General features: G+C 38.1%; 1 protein-coding gene across 1 annotated transcript; it reads right to left on the reverse strand.

Moving 5' to 3' along the window:
* Positions 1-2,013: 2,013 nt before the first annotated feature.
* LOC134854674 (glycine betaine transporter-like) lies at positions 2,014-16,752 on the reverse strand. The gene is made up of 7 exons (XM_063871027.1): positions 16,236-16,752; positions 13,368-13,571; positions 12,249-12,516; positions 11,558-11,823; positions 11,140-11,315; positions 8,444-8,628; positions 2,014-3,466 (listed from the first exon to the last, which is right to left on the reverse strand). The coding sequence occupies exons 1-7, from the start codon at positions 16,302-16,304 to the stop codon at positions 2,199-2,201; spliced, it is 2,436 nt and encodes an 811-aa protein (XP_063727097.1). The 5' UTR covers positions 16,305-16,752; the 3' UTR covers positions 2,014-2,198.
* Positions 16,753-17,655: the final 903 nt, after the last annotated feature.

The following is a 17,655-nucleotide window of genomic DNA, read 5'->3' on the forward strand; positions in this document are numbered from 1 at the left end:
GTTTTTCCCCAGTATATTATAACTATGTTCACTTTCTATTTTGTTCACTTTCTATTTAATGAGTGAATTTTTTTCTCTCATTAAGTTTTTTCTATACAAATGTCTTATCTATACAATTGGCTTTCTATACAATAAGCTTTCACCACAACGATTGGCTTAGTAATTTATGACATCGTGCAAGCTTTGTTTGTTATTTAACAGCCATTCGGAGCCATTTCATGACAAGTTGTAAAAACAATAACTATGAGGAGACAGATATAGAAACTTCTAATAAATTGTTTCCAGTCTAGTGTAGCCATGTAGTTATGTCAGGGTTGCTTCTTACTCGCTTCCAAAAATTAGATTGGGGAGACGCCAATAGGCTGCAAGAACTTGTTTTTGGGCGGCTCAAATCAGAAAAAAAAACACTTTTCTGCACTACCCGGTTAGTTAACAGGAAAAAGTAACGCTAATTCAGAGATATCGCAGCGATTACCACCTATGGTTCAGTGTATGATCAGGGTCACTTTATCCATGATCAGGGCTAAATCATCGCTGAATTAGGGCTAAATTTTCAGGTATGAATCAGCCATAAATCATCCATGAATCAGATAAGAATTTTCACTGCAATAACCCTGAAGACCTATGAATCAGGGATATCTCATTCCTGGAAAATTTCTGAATAGCCGTGAAAAATCAAATCATAAATAGTGCAACAATGAGCATGAATTTTCTAGATGTTAGTTCTTTAGCCCAGTTCACAAACTGGTTCACGACGTGGGTACGGTTTCCCAACCGACATTCTTTCTTGCGTGACGTTGTCTTCGGTTCGTACTTTCGTACCTTTCAACACTAGATTCAAGTTCACTTGCACGAAGTCCCAAAATTTTAACGCGTCAAACTCGCTTTTGAATTTAATAACCACTCGAGAGCCAGCACATTTCTTGAAAAAAATTTTTATGTGAAACGTATTTTACCTGCGGTGGCTGTTACTGGAGTTTTGGACCCTTTAGAATAAGGTTTCTGATTACTTCCTTGAAAGCCTTGATACCTGTGTAATCGGGCCTTTGAGAATAACTGCGAGGAAGTGCTCATTTTTTCTCCTCAGGGCAAGATTTTTTAAATTTGTTCCTTGCCGAACGGCAGATTTTTAAACACCAAATCTTTTTTGGCAACTTTTGATAAAAGAAAGAACTGTTTTAGGTTGTTTTGAGCTTAGTTTGGCTGTGGGGGATGCATCTTTTTTCTATTAAAAACAGTTTTTTTCTTCATATTTTTACCAAACATTGCCGCGTTTCCGGTAAATTTAGTTGCTCTTTAATTTTAACCACCAAAACTTACACATTTCTACATTTTCGCGAAAAAAAATTTAACAATTTTAAAAAACACAACACATTGAAATTGATAACTTGTTCCGTCGTGGCTGTTCTGATAAATTTTAATCAATTTTGGGAAGAAAGAGCTGTTTAAACAATTTTCTAACTCTCATGGTGATAGTTTGGCTCATTTATTTCTCACATCTCACAAAACCAACTTTTGTACGGCGCATCGACGGGTATTGCAAGGTTAAGTATGAAGACCAAATATGTGTGTGAAAGCCTAATCACACCAAATGTGTCGTGGCAATCTTTATAACAATCGGACAAGGTCAACCAAAAATACTAAAAAAGCCAGCCATATGGGGAAAGGAAAATGATAATTTGTTTGCCAAATTTTGCTTTTCTGTATTCGAAGTACCTCGTTTGTCTTTAAAGACGTCCTAAATTTGAGCGTTTCATTCTCTTTTCTGATAATTTCATCGATGTGCAAAAAATTCTGTTGGTAAAAACAATTGTTTGTTTGCTCTTATATCGCTAACTGATTCGTTTTTGCAATTGTAGTTTTTTGTACATGCTTAATTTTCATTTTAAGAGGTGTAATTCATGATGTTTCACTATTGGCGCATGCAAGTTTTTCATATTTCAGAACTAGCTGCGTGTAATTCATAAGTCATGTCCATAATTTACCATTTTCCTTATCAGCAAGCTATAAAAGTTTGATTGATTAAAAATCGTTTCTTGCAAGTAATTTTACAGAATAGGAAGAATTATTCAATCTAAAACCATTCAGTGTCTGTAATACTTATTGATACATGAAATCTCAAAACTCGATTTAAAGAAGTTGCTTGTGGTTCTTCTAGCTCCTGTACAGTTCAGTCCTATTTACAATCATCACCGATTTCAGAATTTGTAAGTGGGCGGCTCCATTTCTTTCTGGGCGTGACCGTTTTCGGCATGAGCCAAGTTGTTTGCCATCGGCTTCACCTCGTTGTCACAGCGTCGCAGCTGCTGTCCGACACTCGGGTACAGGAATAGTGCCGCGAACCAGTCCTCCACCGGGTTTCCAATGTAGTCGCGGTCCACTCGCACGGCAGTTCTGCAGGCGCCGATGATTGTTGCGAAGCCGAAGAAGCAAGTCCAGGCGAAGGCCCAGAACTCGTGTTCGACCCAGTGCAACGGGTACAAGACCACGAAGCAAAGGAGAAGGAAGTAGGCGATGCCAGCGAAGATGAAAGTCATGAAGTCTTTCATTTTCCACACTCTTACAGCCGCTTTTGCCGACCAGTAGGGTCCGAGAATGAACGCCAGAAGCCATTCACCAATGATGTCCAGTTTGAACTCAGTGGCGAAGTCCAGATATCCCACTGGGAAATCGGGCGCCTGAGCGTCAAGATCCCTGTAAGATACTCCGCATGCCCTCCACAGAGCTACACAGAGGAAGCAAATCACAAAGGTGTAGGGGAGGCCACAGACGATTGAAACTGTCTGCAAGGCTTGTAGCGCATCCTTTCCACCTGCAACCAGAAGTGCGGTTGCCGCTCCGCCCTCAGTCAGAGCCCAGAACACTCTCTGCAACGTCGGCGGTTCCAGGTCTCCGTTGGATCCCAACATGTCGATGATGTAGGATCCCGAGTCAGATGAAGTGACGAAGTACATGATTATAGCAGCAATTGAGAGGACGTCAAGGAAGACTCCGAAGTTGCCATGAGATTCCATGGTAAAGAACCACCTCTCTTCTGTGCTGAAACAACTGAGTCGAACAAATTTCTTGTCAGCAGATCTTGCCCTTTGGTTTCCGAATGATTCCCCAATCCAGGTATGAACCTCATTGCGCTGCATTCCCTCGGCAGCTGCATAGTTAAGCGTAGCATACCCGCAAGCATTGCAGCCTCCCAATTCAGACCCTGATCCGTCACAGTAAGCTCCAAAATCGGTAGCATCCACAACTAAAGCATTAGTATCGGTTGCATATAATCCTGTGATTGCAGTGTTATTTTGAAAGTTCTGGTTGCAGCAGTATCCTTCTTGAGCCGCCAGACGTTCCAGTCCGATTCCGGCACCCCCGAAGAACCCGAACCAGAGGAAAGTGTACAGACAGGGGGCTGTTAGAGTGCCGTTTATGAACTCCCGGATTGTTCTTCCTCTGGAGATTTTGGCGATGAAGATTCCTTAAAGTATGAAAAGTCAAAGAAGCGTCACCGTTGATTAGTATAGAAACAATTCTATCTTCAGTCAAAATGACAATTCTAAAACTATCAAAAAAAACATGAGCACATTTTACTGTGCGTGTTGCTCATCATGTCATGACCATTGTTACCTTAGCAAAGCCCCCGAAAAGCCCGTAGATATAATGCGCTTGAAGAGATGAGTTAGCCATTCATTGTTGATTCAATTTCCGCCGCTACTCGCTAAATTTGTGCATTACACGCGTAAAAAATTCAGACCAACTGTTCTAGACGCCGAGAGAAAGTTTATGAACTATAAACAAAGATAGCCGGTTCCTGTGCAAGTAGCACAAAATGTTCCAGCCATAGCCTTAAAAAACACATTTTTTTCTTCAAATTACTGTCGTGTCTTCTTTTAGGTGGTATAAAAAAAATCTGAACAGAAAAAGTAAATGAAGCACAATCAAACCTGCCGATTGGAAAACAGCTTTTGTAGAAAAACGATTAATAGAAACGAAAAAAAAATCGGTAAAAAATTTCCAAAACTTTCTGAAAAAAATTGAACTTTTTGATTCCCAAATTGGCGCTGAAACAATAAAAAAAATCACTAAAACTAAGTTTTCACGGCTCAAATAAGGCAAAAGGAGGCTTTTGCCAGCCTGAACGCTCACCTTATTAGCATGATTTTAACCAAGTTAAAAATTTAAAAGTGAAAAATTTCAGACTGGTTTTTGTGGACACGGAGAAACTTTTTTTATCTCGTTCGAAACACCACTGAAAGGGTTTCAATATGTTGTATGACTCGACCCGGCTCTTTTCCAGTTCCCCCCTTTCAAATTCAATTTTGAAAAGTCTATTTAACGTAATCATAATGCAATGAAATTTGGCGTGGTGAACAAATCGACAATTCTGAACAGATTTGTTCATCATACTTTACAGCGTAACATCACGCGTTTAGCCGTAATAACACGTAAAACAAACATAAAACTCGGTATTTTGAAAGGGGGAAACTGGAAAAGAGCCCTCGACCCAATCTGATGATAATTTTTGGCTCCTAGTTTTGCATGGAAAAGTAAAAAACTTCAAAATACCCGAACACAAAGTTCTTCCACGTTTTTAAATTGATCGGAACAAGATGTAAAATTGCGAGCAAAAAAAAAAAGATTTATGTCGTAAGTACCAAGCTCTCTTCCAAATGATCGCTTAAGCATAATAACAATCAAAGAATTTTTAGATTGAAAAATATTTAAGAACTGAACAAGTCTGCACGGATCAGAGCAAAATGCTGAAGGTTCAGAAAATTTTTTATGTAATTTCAGAGAAAAACAAACTTTTTTACAAAAAGAAACTTAAAATATTTAAAAAACTTTGACTAGTTTTGTTTTTATAAAACTTCCATACACACAGAAAAATCGTAACGGAACTTTTGAATCAAAAAGCAAGCAATAAGTCAATTCGGAAAAGTTTCTGAATCGGATTGTTTCGCCGCCAACGTTAAGCTTTAACACAAAATTTAAAATTTAGAGCAAGTTGTCCATACCATGTCGCATTAAATGGCAGCTTTCACATCCCCATAACTTTTGCAAAAGATCGCTGGTAAACTGTTTTGCTAATTTCAAACTTAAGGTATCAGTATCCGACAAATTTTATAAGATGTTTTCCTCAAATGTGTTATTCAAATTTTTCTTGATCAATCGAAAAAATCGTTTCGCCTTCCGCTCGTAAATTTTTGAAAGCAAAACCAGTTTTTGGAAAATTATTTTCCAGATCAAATCTATTTTAACCTAGGTAACGAAACATTTGATCTAAAGTTAAGTCCAAGCAATAGTTTGGCTATTCAACATTATAAAAAAACTAGTAAAAATCATAAACTTTTGAAATTAATTAATACGCGTTTGTTTGCAAACAACAATTTATTTGAAAGCTAGCAAAATCAATCTATACAAAACGGTTCCTCGGAACCAGGGGTGTATTTGGATTTAAAGGGAGACTTGGTATTATTTAATGACATCAGTTTTCGGCTGACCAACCGTTAAATGTTTCTTCAGGAGCCTGTGGCGCCATGCTTTAGCAACTTACAAGGAAGCGCACGCCAAAAAAATGCAATTCTAGGTCAAAACTGTCTGATTAGTCTCACGCAAAATTTGTTTAAGAGTTGGATTAGGGGGAGAGGGCGTTGACCTCAGGAAGTCCACCCCCTCACCAACCAAAGAGTCCACTCTTTGGTGTTATTTTATGGCATCCATTTTAGCCGGACCAACCGAAAAACTTTTCTATAGGCGTCTTTGAAAACAGCCTTTTTGACGTGTTATTTAAATTATTTAACTTCAGCTAAAAAATTTTGGTCAATATAGGGTCTTAAGATTGTTTTGGGAGTGCTCGGAAAATCAATTTGGTCGAACTTAAAAAATTTTTGAAAAGTTTTAGAAAAACCCGACACTTCAGACTCTCCTTTGAGAAAAGCCTAAGTCCACCCCTGCTCGGAAGGCTGCTAAAACAGGCTTCATAATTTTTGCTGTAGACAGCACTTCCAGGGTTGTGATTGAATCCTTCAGAGGAGCTCAGGCAGGTTCAGACTGCAAACATTTGTCCGCAACCTACGCAAACGAAAAAAAACTACCAGGTGCGCGAATGACCGGTATAATTGTTTTTGCTAGAAATTCGAAATTGTGGTGTAACTCTGATAAAAGCATATGCAGTGTAGTATATAGATATATTTTTTCTGTAACTGAATGTTTCTGAGCGCACTACTGGTTTCTAATACTTAAATTATAAATTTTTCGAAAAGCTGTTTTTTTTGCAATGTTGTTTCGAATCAAGTTTTCTTCTTTTTTAATACGAGGTAAATTAAAAACTGTTTCAGATTTTTAGGAGATAACTTCTTTTAGATTTTCTAGTTTGCGAATATGTGGATTTTCTTAATCAGATTTTGCAAGCTTAAGCAAAATTAGGACAAAACTTTTTCATCTAATTTCCAGACTGTCACAACTTTTTTCTGACTTTTTGGCGACTAATTTTTAGCCAAAATTGTAACTTCCTGAATATCTCAGTATATTTCAGACTAAATTCCGGCTGTTTTTCAGATTATCGCGACTATTTTATAGATTATCGTGACTATTTTCCAGACTAACGCGACTAACGCAACAAGTTTTCGGTATATCGCTTCCATAACTCGTTTCCAATTTCTGCAAGTTTCCGATTTTTTTTTCAGCGACTCAAAGATTCTGTTTGGACTATGAATTTTCGTTTGCAAAAATAGTGTCTTTAAACTTCAAAAATCTAGAAATTATTTGCGAATTTCAACTCGGGCTATGGAAAATTAATTTGAAAATATTGTGATAGCATCAGTCATATATAATGAGCAAGGCAGTTTTGAACGGGGTATTTATACTGTGAATAAGGCAGGTTGACAGGTAAATGTTGGCAGGTACCTGCCTCTAGTCAAAAATGAGTCCGATTTGAGGCCTCAAAATTGGACTCACTATCACACCTTGGAATTTTTACAGCTCAAATATTTTCACACCTCTACTGCAAATGGACAGGTTTTACTTAAAACATTTTAAGTAAGCAATCAAAAGGGAGGGACCCTTTGGTTTGCGTTGGTTTCAAATTCCTACCCCTATATCCGCTGGACCATATATTAGATAATGGCAATTTTAAACAAGACGAGCTGCACAGAACTTCCATTACTTTTTCCCCGATTGCTTATCAACTCATTGGTTTTCGACAACAACCCTGTAAAATTAGATAAGAAATTTAATTTTGTCTGTGGTGACAGGTATTTGAACTCAGGGGTAGATTGAGGGGGGAATGGTGGGCGAGCCGTCCCCTCAGTGATTCGAACCCCTCACCAACCGAAAGGTCTCCCTTTGGTATTTTTATCATCCATTTTTGGCCGACCAACCCTTAAATTTAGACGAATTTTTTTCGGCATTTTCAAAAAACGGCATTTTGACATGTTTTTTTAAAAACTAGCCTGCGGCGCAATTTTTTGTCCAAATACTTTATAATCGTCTGGGAGCCCTCAGGAAAAAATTGGTCGACCTAAAAAAAAACAGTTTTTGCAAATCCCCTCCTCGGTAAAATCCTAGATCGGCGCCTGTTGAACATTTTTTGCAAATCCCCCTCCTCGGGAAAATCCTATATCGGCAACTGTTGAACATTTTTTGCAAATCCCCCTCCTCGGGAAAATCCTATATCGGCGCCTGTTGATCATTTTTCGCAAATCCCCCTCCTCGGGAAAATCCTAGATCGGCGCCTGTTGAACATTTTTTGCAAATCCCCCTCCTCAGTAAAATCCTAGATCGGCGCCTGTTGAACATTTTTTGCAAATCCCCCTCCTCGGGAAAATCCTATATCGGCGCCTGTTGAACATTTTTTGCAAATCCCCCTCCTCGGGAAAATCCTAGATCGGCGCCTGTTGAACATTTTTTGCAAATCCCCCTCCTCGGGAAAATCCTAGATCGGCGCCTGTTGAACATTTTTTGCAAATCCCCCTCCTCAGGAAAATCCTAGATCGGTGCCTGTTGAACATTTTTTGCAAATCCCCCTCCTCGGGAAAATCCTATATCGGCGCCTGTTGAACATTTTTTGCAAATCCCCCTCCTCGGGAAAATCCTAGATCGGCGCCTGTTGAACATTTTTTGCAAATCCCCCTCCTCGGGAAAATCCTAGATCGGCGCCTGTTGAACATTTTTTGCAAATTCCCCTCCTCGGGAAAATCCTATATCGGCGCCTGTTGAACATTTTTTGCAAATCCCCCTCCTCGGGAAAATCCTAGATCGGCGCCTGTTTGAACTCTTTACACAACCTTGTGCAGCCAAAGATTAAACGTTTATGTTACGTATGGGAAAAAGGAAAAGAGGGCGCAACAGCCGTTCTTTGGAAATAATTGAACAGCTTGCTTGTTGTTCGTTTCGCTCGTGTATAAACACTTAACAAATCGGACGCCGCCGACCGACAGAGAGGACTGAGACTGACCGACGAAGGGGGACCAGGCGATCCACCATCCCCAGTAGAAGATGGTCCACCAGTCCATCCAGTCCTGGTGTCCGTCAGTGCCCTGCTCCACGTGTCTGCCCCTGTCCGTGCCCATGGCACTCGGCGAGTGCATCTCAAATGCATCGCAGTGGAAACCCAGTTGGATGATGTAGTTCAAGTAGTACCTGACAAACACCTCACCTCATTTCAAAACACAACTAGTCGCCATTTCACCTCTTCCCATTCAACCTTTTCCAGTTTCAGGACATTTTTGTCGGCTTTTATGGATAAATGCGAATGTTTGTGTTGTGAGCTATTAAAAATGACGTACAGAAAATTTGATTTGCTGTGTTGACGGTGCAGAACAAATCAGTAGAGCTGCTGCTCCGGCATTTTTATTGCGATATTAAGAAAAACAGAACTATGACATATAGCTCAAACATGGAAAAACATGAGCAATCAAATGTGAAATATTTTGTGGCATTGAAAAACTGATTGCTGTTTAACTATTTAAGGAGAAACACTATTAAGCTCTTGCTCAAGAAGTGTGTGCATTTTTTGTTTTAAAGTTTTCTGGACTGGGTAAAGATGTGCAAAAAGCACGCGGATTATATGGGTCTCGAACTTCCGACTGGGAGGGAGAATTTTGCACTTCACCGTCACTTCTTATAAATCGTTTTCATGCTGATTTAAATTATTTGGACAAAAGGCGAATAACTAGAAACTTAAAGCCAACTTAAGTTCAGTGCAATTAATAAAGTGCGATTTGTTTTGAAAAATTCGGCACAATTAATAAGGTGCAATTTGTTTTGAAAAATTCAGCACTATTAATAAAGTGCGATTTGTTTTGAAAAATTCAGCACTATTAATATGGTGCAATTTGTTTTGAAAAATTCAGCAGAAATAATAAGATGCGGTTTAATTTCAAAAGTTCAGCAGAATTAATATGGTGCGATTTGTTTTCAAAAATTCAGCAGAATTAATATGGTGCAATTTGTTTTGAAAGATTTGGGTCCAATTTGTTTTAAGTCGACCAAACTGGTTTTCTGAGCTCTGCCAAATTACAATAAAGAAACTATTTTGATAAATTTTGTGCGCCGCAGGCAATTTTTTGAAAAAAAACAGACCCAGAAAAAGCGTATTTAGGCACTTTTGGAAAATGTTAACCAAGAAAATAACGTTTTTTCGGCGCGCCTTCCCCCCTCAAAATCATAATTATTATAATTTGACACCAAAGGCCCTTTTAGAACAGCTATAGGGACAATCAGCCAAAAATTGATATTTCAAAATAGTACAAAGGGGGACCCTTTTGGTCGGCAGGGGGTCGAATCCCTGAGGCGAGCGGCGTCCGCCCCCCGCCTCTCTAAATCCGATGGTGTCCAAAGTTACCCTAAAAACTGGTCGTTTTGGCTTTCATTTATTCAATCAAGAATTACGCTAAAGCTACCAAATCAATTACCGTAGCCCAACAAAAGTTTAAGGAGGGTATAAATAACAAACTTTTAGGAGGGCGTTAAAGAATTGTTTTTACTTGAAAAAATGGTGCTTTGTATTGTAAAAAATGACATTTTTTGTCTATCAAACAAAAATAAATAATCTTTCACATTTTTTGGAGGTCATATCCACCTGAAATTTCGTTGGGTTATGCGAGGGTTTCACTTTTTTATAATTTATCAGTAATTAATTTTGTAGTCTTAGCGTAATTCTTGATTGACTAAAAGAAGCCAAAATGACTTATTTGAGAGTAAATTTTGGGCTTGAACTTCGCAGAACAAATTGAAATAAACTCTGCTGAAATTCTCAGCAAAATTTGTCTTCATTTTTATTAACAATATTTGACTCAAGTTGAAAAACACGAAAAAATTCAAGTTATTTGCGTTTCGTTCGAATTATTTCAATCAACACTGTAGTTTAAGCGAGAATAAAAACCAAATGCATACATGAAATCTTTCCGGAAAACTTTCATGTGATTAAATTTTTAATTATTCGAGAGATGAGGTTATGTAATCAAGAGGACTGCTCGTATCAGGGCGAAACCCTGAATGTTCCGGCTGCCTTTTAATGTCTATGGAGCACTAAAACGAAAAAAATCATATGTATTAAAACAAAATGATTTTTTTTTTTCAATTTGACATTTTTTGTAAAATCATCACCCCACACGCCATATAAATTACAAAGCTATAGATTTGCTCCTATTAACAAATCAATTAGGGCAAATCAGCTTCCTTCAACCAATTTGGAATGACTTCTAAGACGGATTACATCTCCGCTTACGCGTTAACAGCACGAAATATATCGCGCGTTGATTGTCTACATTGGCCCTCCTAAAACCGCCGAAACTTTGCAAAAACTGATAACAGGTGATATATCTTTTCAAATTGAATCTCAAAACAGCAAAAACTTTCGAATGCCAAAAAAACTTCCAACTAAAATTGTTAGTTAAAAAGTTTTTAAAAAACTTGTTTAGAGAAAAAAACACCCGAGCACAAACATTCCGTCTTTTTTTTCGAAAATAGTCAGGACAATTAACTTGGATATTTTTATTTTCGAAGATTCAATTGTCAGCTGCTTTTAGTTGTGGGCTTATTTTAACTAGCAAATCGAGAATCTAAGGCTGAAAAACGCCAAACAAGCGTTTGTTTGATTTGATAGTTTAAAAAATGTGTAGCTGCGTATGGGGATGATGTTTAACTTGCCCGATGGACTGAGTGAAGACGTTGAGGAGGTAGACGGGGTTCTGGAGCAGTCCGATGAAGGTGAGGAGGATCATGCCCATTCCGAAGCAGATCTCGCTCAGGCGTCGGATGCCGATGTCCATGCCAGACACTGTGGATGCAGTCGCAATGATGGTGATACCCCACACTATGATCACCTACAAACAACAACACAACACTGCTGTCACAGTATTGCACTTAACAAGTATGCAAACATGTACATTAAAAATAACTACTAGGCTAAACATGTTGATCTTAAAAAATGAACTTATCACAATAAGTTAGAAATCAACTGTTCCTCGTCAAAATCCTAGATGCGCTCCTGAAGGGCCATGATTATGTGCAATAATTATAGGAAAGAAGTTGGGTACTAGTGATGGTCGGTTTCACCGATGCTGACCTTGACCCAATCCTCATTGGGGATGTCGCTGTTCATGATGGTGAAGCCCCCGTTGATCTGGATCACCCCCAGACCCAGACTGGTGCAGACCCCGAAGAGGGTGGTGATGATTGACAGGATGTCGATGGCATCCCCCACCCAGCCGAACACCTTGGTGCCGAGCAGGGGGTAGAAGCACGAGCTCATCTTCATCGGCAGACCGTGTCTGTATGTCATCAAGGCCATCAGACATCCCACAATGGAGTACACAATCCAGCCGTGGATTCCTGCAATACACTAGTTTGCTAATAGTTAACATGTATTCATACTTTTTCTTAACAATTTTGTCAACAACTATATCAATCAATAACTCAAATCCCGCAGTCCATGTTATACACTATACTATCTCAAGTCGTGAATTTAGCGCAATGATTTATAAAAGTGCCTTTTGTTCCGACCACTTCACGGAGTAAAAGGAAAAACAAAATAATTGGTTCGGTCAAAACAAGTGGTCGGAACAATCTGTCCAACTTGCACAGCATCCGGTTACTCTTTACTGGTCTTATTGTTTTTCTCCATTTTTCTCTAACTTTGAAATGATTATCAAAACTTCTGAAATTTCGATGGTTGTTTCGGTTGGATACTATGAAGTTTGTCATTAATCTGTTTATAATTAAATAGTAATGGGAGGGGAGGAGTGTATGGTATGTACCCCAGTGGAAGAAGGTGAGGTTGATTGCGTCTTGGGCCACCAGATTGTCGGGTCTGTAGGGGTCAGCCAAGTACCTGTTGGTACCATCAGTGTAGTGGAAGATAGGTTCCGACACTCCGTAGTAGAAGAGACCCACTCCGATTCCACAGGCGAACAACATCGTGAACCAGGTGAGGGTTGGGTACTCGGGTTCTTCGTCATCTTTTCCCAGCTTCAGTTTTCCGTACTTGCTGAAGTAGAGCACGATCATGAACAGCGACCACACGTCCTGAAACAGATCAGATGTCTTCATCGACACTTGACTTCTTTCTAAAAGAAACAAATAATTATTCGACATATACACAAATTCCAGTTAACTTCCAAATAATTCAAGTGTTTTCCACAACTTCATCAGGGCCACTAAATGGAATATAAGAGCCAACTTGCTGTAGTCCTTGAACAAAGAAGTTCCAGAAAACATTGTGACAATATGTCCAAAAAACACGAAACAGGAATGCGTGACAAATGTAAGCTTTGTGAAAACGCCTATTTGTTTTCGGACGAGGCTTCCAGAAGCGCCTAAAACACATTGAAATATTTCAAACTTTCTTTTTAGTTTGACTAAAACAGATTTCCGTGGTCTACTCAAACCTTAAAAAATGAAAGCCTCCCCCACAAAATCTAACCCTGATTTTTCCAATGTTCCAATGAGTCAAACGTGCACGTGAATTGAAATCTCCGCTACCGCAAATTTTAAGTTTCTTGTTAACTACCTACCCCCACCCCACCCCCTATGGTACCTTGTAACGAATCCCTCCATCTACTAAGCGAAAGTTGATCAGTTGAGCGTAAACGAATTTTGTACCTAATACGAATGCCGCCCTTTTGCAAAAGGGAAAAAGTTATAGGATCCGATTTGAAAAATAAGCGATGAGCTTAAAGTAAATCATGATAGAGTAAATGTGAGATTGGGTCTTGTTGTGACCTAAAGGCTATCCACCACATACCTGTGTCATGGCTTAGTTAGTCCGCATGTCAATTTTTATAACAATAATCGGTTGATGCTGACAATAAGTTTACTAGTTGAAGTTCGCATATGATGGCGGGGGGGGGGGGAGGAAAAAAGGAAAAAGAGCGGACCTGGGATCCGACATAGAGCCATGTGAAGTTGTCGGTGACCCATGCCCTGGCCTCGCCCATGTGTGAGTTGGCCTCGTCGTGGAACATACACCAGAAGATGAAGCCCCAGATGAGGATGAAGGAGGGGATGGACACTCGGGGGTTGAGGTCCACTCGCAGCAGGCGGGGCACCGACTTCGGAGTCGCAATTCGCCAACTGGTGTCCTGAAAACATCCTCACTTATCCTTCACTTCTTCGCTATATTTATTGAGACAACTTTTGCCAACTACTGAAGCATCAAAGTATAAGCTAGACCAAATAAAGTTGCACATTTTCACAAACTAATTTTGTACAAACCGAAACCTGTATTTATCAGATAATTGATACATTCTTTTGCAAGGCGCTAAAATTAACCTTTTTTTTTAATCAGACCAGATGACTCAATAGCAACAGTCGTATATCTATGATGACAACAACATTATGAACACATTTTACTTCGGACGAGCATCACAACTAGAAACGAAACCATAACAATTCAACAGAATATCTGAATTGCAAATAAAACATTTTAAAAAATTGCTTTTTGAAGACGAAAAAATTATGCTAAGTACGTAACATTAAGACTATGAAGTTGTATCGCAAATACATTCGAAGGTGACGGTCCACAACGTATAGATTTTTAAGTGTACCATTATGAATATTTTTTGTTGCTTTTCAGTTTTGCATGGCAATCAGCGGGGTCTTTCGTATTATTCAGTAATTTTAGCCCCAACCCCCAAAAACTAAATAAAAAAAATACACATGCACAAAGAAAAAGCCATGTGCATGTGTATTTGTTTATGAGTAGCCTGTAACTCTAAACGGCGCTTTAGTTACGAGTTATCCAAGTGGCCGTCCAGCTCACAATTTTTACGGCACTTATTTCTGGTTATCGAACAATCCAAATTTTTCTTGAGGCGCTTGTGATGTCATAATACTTAAGCCTGATGGGGCATTGCACGCCAAAAAACTACGATCGTTAATTCCACTTTTTTCAAAAAACATGTAAAATTTGTTGTTCAAAATAGAGTCAAAACCTGTTCTACAAAATGTCTGTCTTTTGTTCCAAGTTTTTTTTTTAGTAATTTCTGCATAAAGATTAGTAAAATGAGCGCCGGTGAAAAATTAACAAAGTTGTGTTTGTTTTAAGTTTTTCGGTCAAAATTTGAGCTTTAAAAACATCCGTCAAAGAGGAATACCCGGGTTGACCTCCATGGATCAAAACGCTAATCATATAACTCCATAAACTAAGTCTATGAAAAAATACTAAGCAAATTTCGTACATTTTGCTAAAAAAGTCATCGAATTTTGAAGGAACAAGTTTCTTGTTTTGGCATAAAAACTGGTGTATCGTCGTCAATAAAAGAGAAAAACAAAAGACACATGGAAGTTGTAAGACTACGGTTTTTTTTATGGTGTCAACAATACTTATTCTAAGTAGTTCAAAATAGCCCCCGCATTTTTTTCAATCGCAAAACGAATTTTGTACTCAAACAAACGTTACCCAAAAGAAACTTTGCATGTGAAAATCAACTTTTGTGTACATTAAGTTCTGAGTTTTTTCTGATTCGCAAACTGACTTTTTTCCGTTTCGGTAGATTACTTTTTTTCATAAACGCCTTTCCTATCTATGACATGTTCATGTATGTCTTTGAGTAAGGTTTGTCACTTAGGTTCGGTTACGAACAAAACTCAAAATTTTATTAGATTCAATTTAAAAAACTTAATTTTTCAGTTTATGGAAAAGTTCTTAATACAATTTCCATATTTATCAAAAAACAATCATCATAGATTTTCATGTAATTTTCTGTGTTGATGGTATTGCATGAAAAGAGTATGATTAGCATTTTCCATATATAAAACGTATGACAAGGATTTTTGGTGAACCCGCCTAACCAAAAAGAACAGAAGATTTTCCAACAGCTTAAATTAGTAAAATAAAAAACCGTAGAAGCTATGTCTTTGATACCAGTTTACAAGGAAATAAGTAAAAAAAAAACTAAAAAGGCCATTTTTGATCTGTTTTTCAAAAAAGTTTCTGCTGCTCGAAAAATTGATGAAATTAGATTTTCATTGTTTTGGGAGAACTTTGATGGCTCGGAATACAAATTTGGTCTATTAAAACAACGTAGTCAAACCTTTCGAAAAAAATCAAAAACCGCCCAAATGAAAATCTGCAAATTAAGGGCGCCTGATCTGGTTAGCTGAAATAAATCTACTGGAAAATTATTACATGATTAATTCAATAATAATTAGTCAAGTCATTAGCCTCATAGTTCCCGGAAAGCCAAAAGTTTTTTTTTGATCTCGGATAGCCGACAAAAATAAATATGTAAATTGAAGCAACTTATCAAAAGTGCAAAACTATACAAGCAATGCAGTTCTTGCGCACAAATAGTATGATCAGCCACACCAACATTTAATGCCTTGAAACTTTTGGGCTATTCGGGAAGGAATTTCGTTCGGCTATCCGGGAACGCGACTCCGAGGTACGGTGGCGTGTCACAGAATCAAATACCCGGATAGCCGAAAAAAATTCCCCGCCCTTAATTAAATTATAGACCATCAAAATACAAAAATTGTCTTCTGAGGTAATGCGAGGGGTTGCTTTAAAAACGAAAAAAAAATCGATCGATATTTCTTAAGATCGCCGTTTTTTATCTATTCCGAAACGCTTATAGATCTGAATTTCAACAAAACATTCTCCGACAGGCAATTGTATGGCGGTTTTGTACATCTCTAAGTTAGTTATTAACAAGAAACTTTCAGTGTTTTCAGCAATCCGGGAATGCGGCTCCGTGTGTTTTAATTGGACAAGACTCAGTTTGAGTTTAGCTTCTTTGGTTTACCTTAATCTCCCCATAGGTTCCGTCTCCCTTGTCTCCGAAGTCGTCTTGAATGTTCGCCTTGTTTGCCATTCTCCAAAGCTACACAGACGAAGTATTTGTCGGCTTAATTGTTTTACTTTGCTGAAGAAAGTTCTTTTTCTGCTGTGTTGTAGGCTAAGCTGAGCGTTTTCACTCCAGATTGTGTTGTTCAAAAATGATTTTTTGCTTCTTTTTTCAATCCTTGGCTTCTTTTCTACAATATTTTGAGCTGTGGTGACAGAGTAAATTGATACACGTAGAAAAACGGCCAATTATTCGACCAAAAGTTAAAAACAAAAGCCAAAACAGAGCGACTGATGATAAAAATGAACAGTAAAGTTCAGTCAGTTGAATAAAAGCAAATTTGCAGCTCGCTGCTTATAATTTGCTAATTTTGAAAGCCTCGTGACAAATTAAAAATCTCTTTTTCTTGGTTTCTTTCAAACGTATTTGAGAATCAAACAGTAAAAAATGTTACCAACAAGCTCGTTCCAACTTTCGAGAGTTTAAATAACCACAGGGGATGAGATCGGCATGTTTAAACGCGTTTGAAAGAAACCAACCAACTCGAAAATTTAGTCTTTGATCCAACTTTTCTTTTCTTCACGCAGCGGCCACGAACGTATTCAGTGGTAAACTTTGTCAGCTTTTAGCATAATTGCTGGTGATATATAATCAATCACTCGACAAAAATAGAAAAAAGAGAACATTTTAGCTGATGATTAAATAACAAGCAGATTATTAAGAGATCAAATGTTACATGCAAAACTGCATGAAAAATGTGAGCTGAGGCCTTAGTATGATTTTAAAGTGAGATAAATATTTTCAGCATGGGTTGAGGAATAAGGATGGACATCCAATATCTCAGAAAATGAGTCCTTTGCTAAACCAAGAGCACCCCATTAATAAAAAAAAACATTTTTCTGAAACTTTTTCTGAGCACTTTTCATAGAGTTGAGGGTATCCCGAACCGGATTTCCATGAATATCAATCAATTAGACAGTCATTTTATCTTCAGCATCTATAAACATCTAAAATAGGTAATTATTGTTCCGAGTTTTGATACGAAAGAAACGGAATATTAGTGCTCGGGGAGGGTTTTCGTTCTTCAGGCAAATTTCGACTTTTAAACTAGCCATTTTTGACGGAATTTTTTAAATATCATTCAAAGGGTATTGTTGTCCCGAGCTGAAATTTGAAAAGATATTTCACCTGTGATCAATTTTCGTAGAGTTATGAGGGTTGTAAGATTGCCATTTTGGCCATTTTGACCAATTTGGGACAATTAACGCGCGATATAATTCGCGCTATTTACGCGTAAGCGGAGATTTAATCAGTTTTATAAATTGTTCTAAATTGATTGAACGAAGCTTGTTCGCCATAATTGATTTGTTACAAGGAA

The sequence above is a fragment of the Symsagittifera roscoffensis genome, chromosome 9, assembly GCF_963678635.1.
Source record: "Symsagittifera roscoffensis chromosome 9, txSymRosc1.1, whole genome shotgun sequence".
Classification (NCBI taxonomy): Eukaryota; Metazoa; Xenacoelomorpha; order Acoela; family Convolutidae; genus Symsagittifera; species Symsagittifera roscoffensis.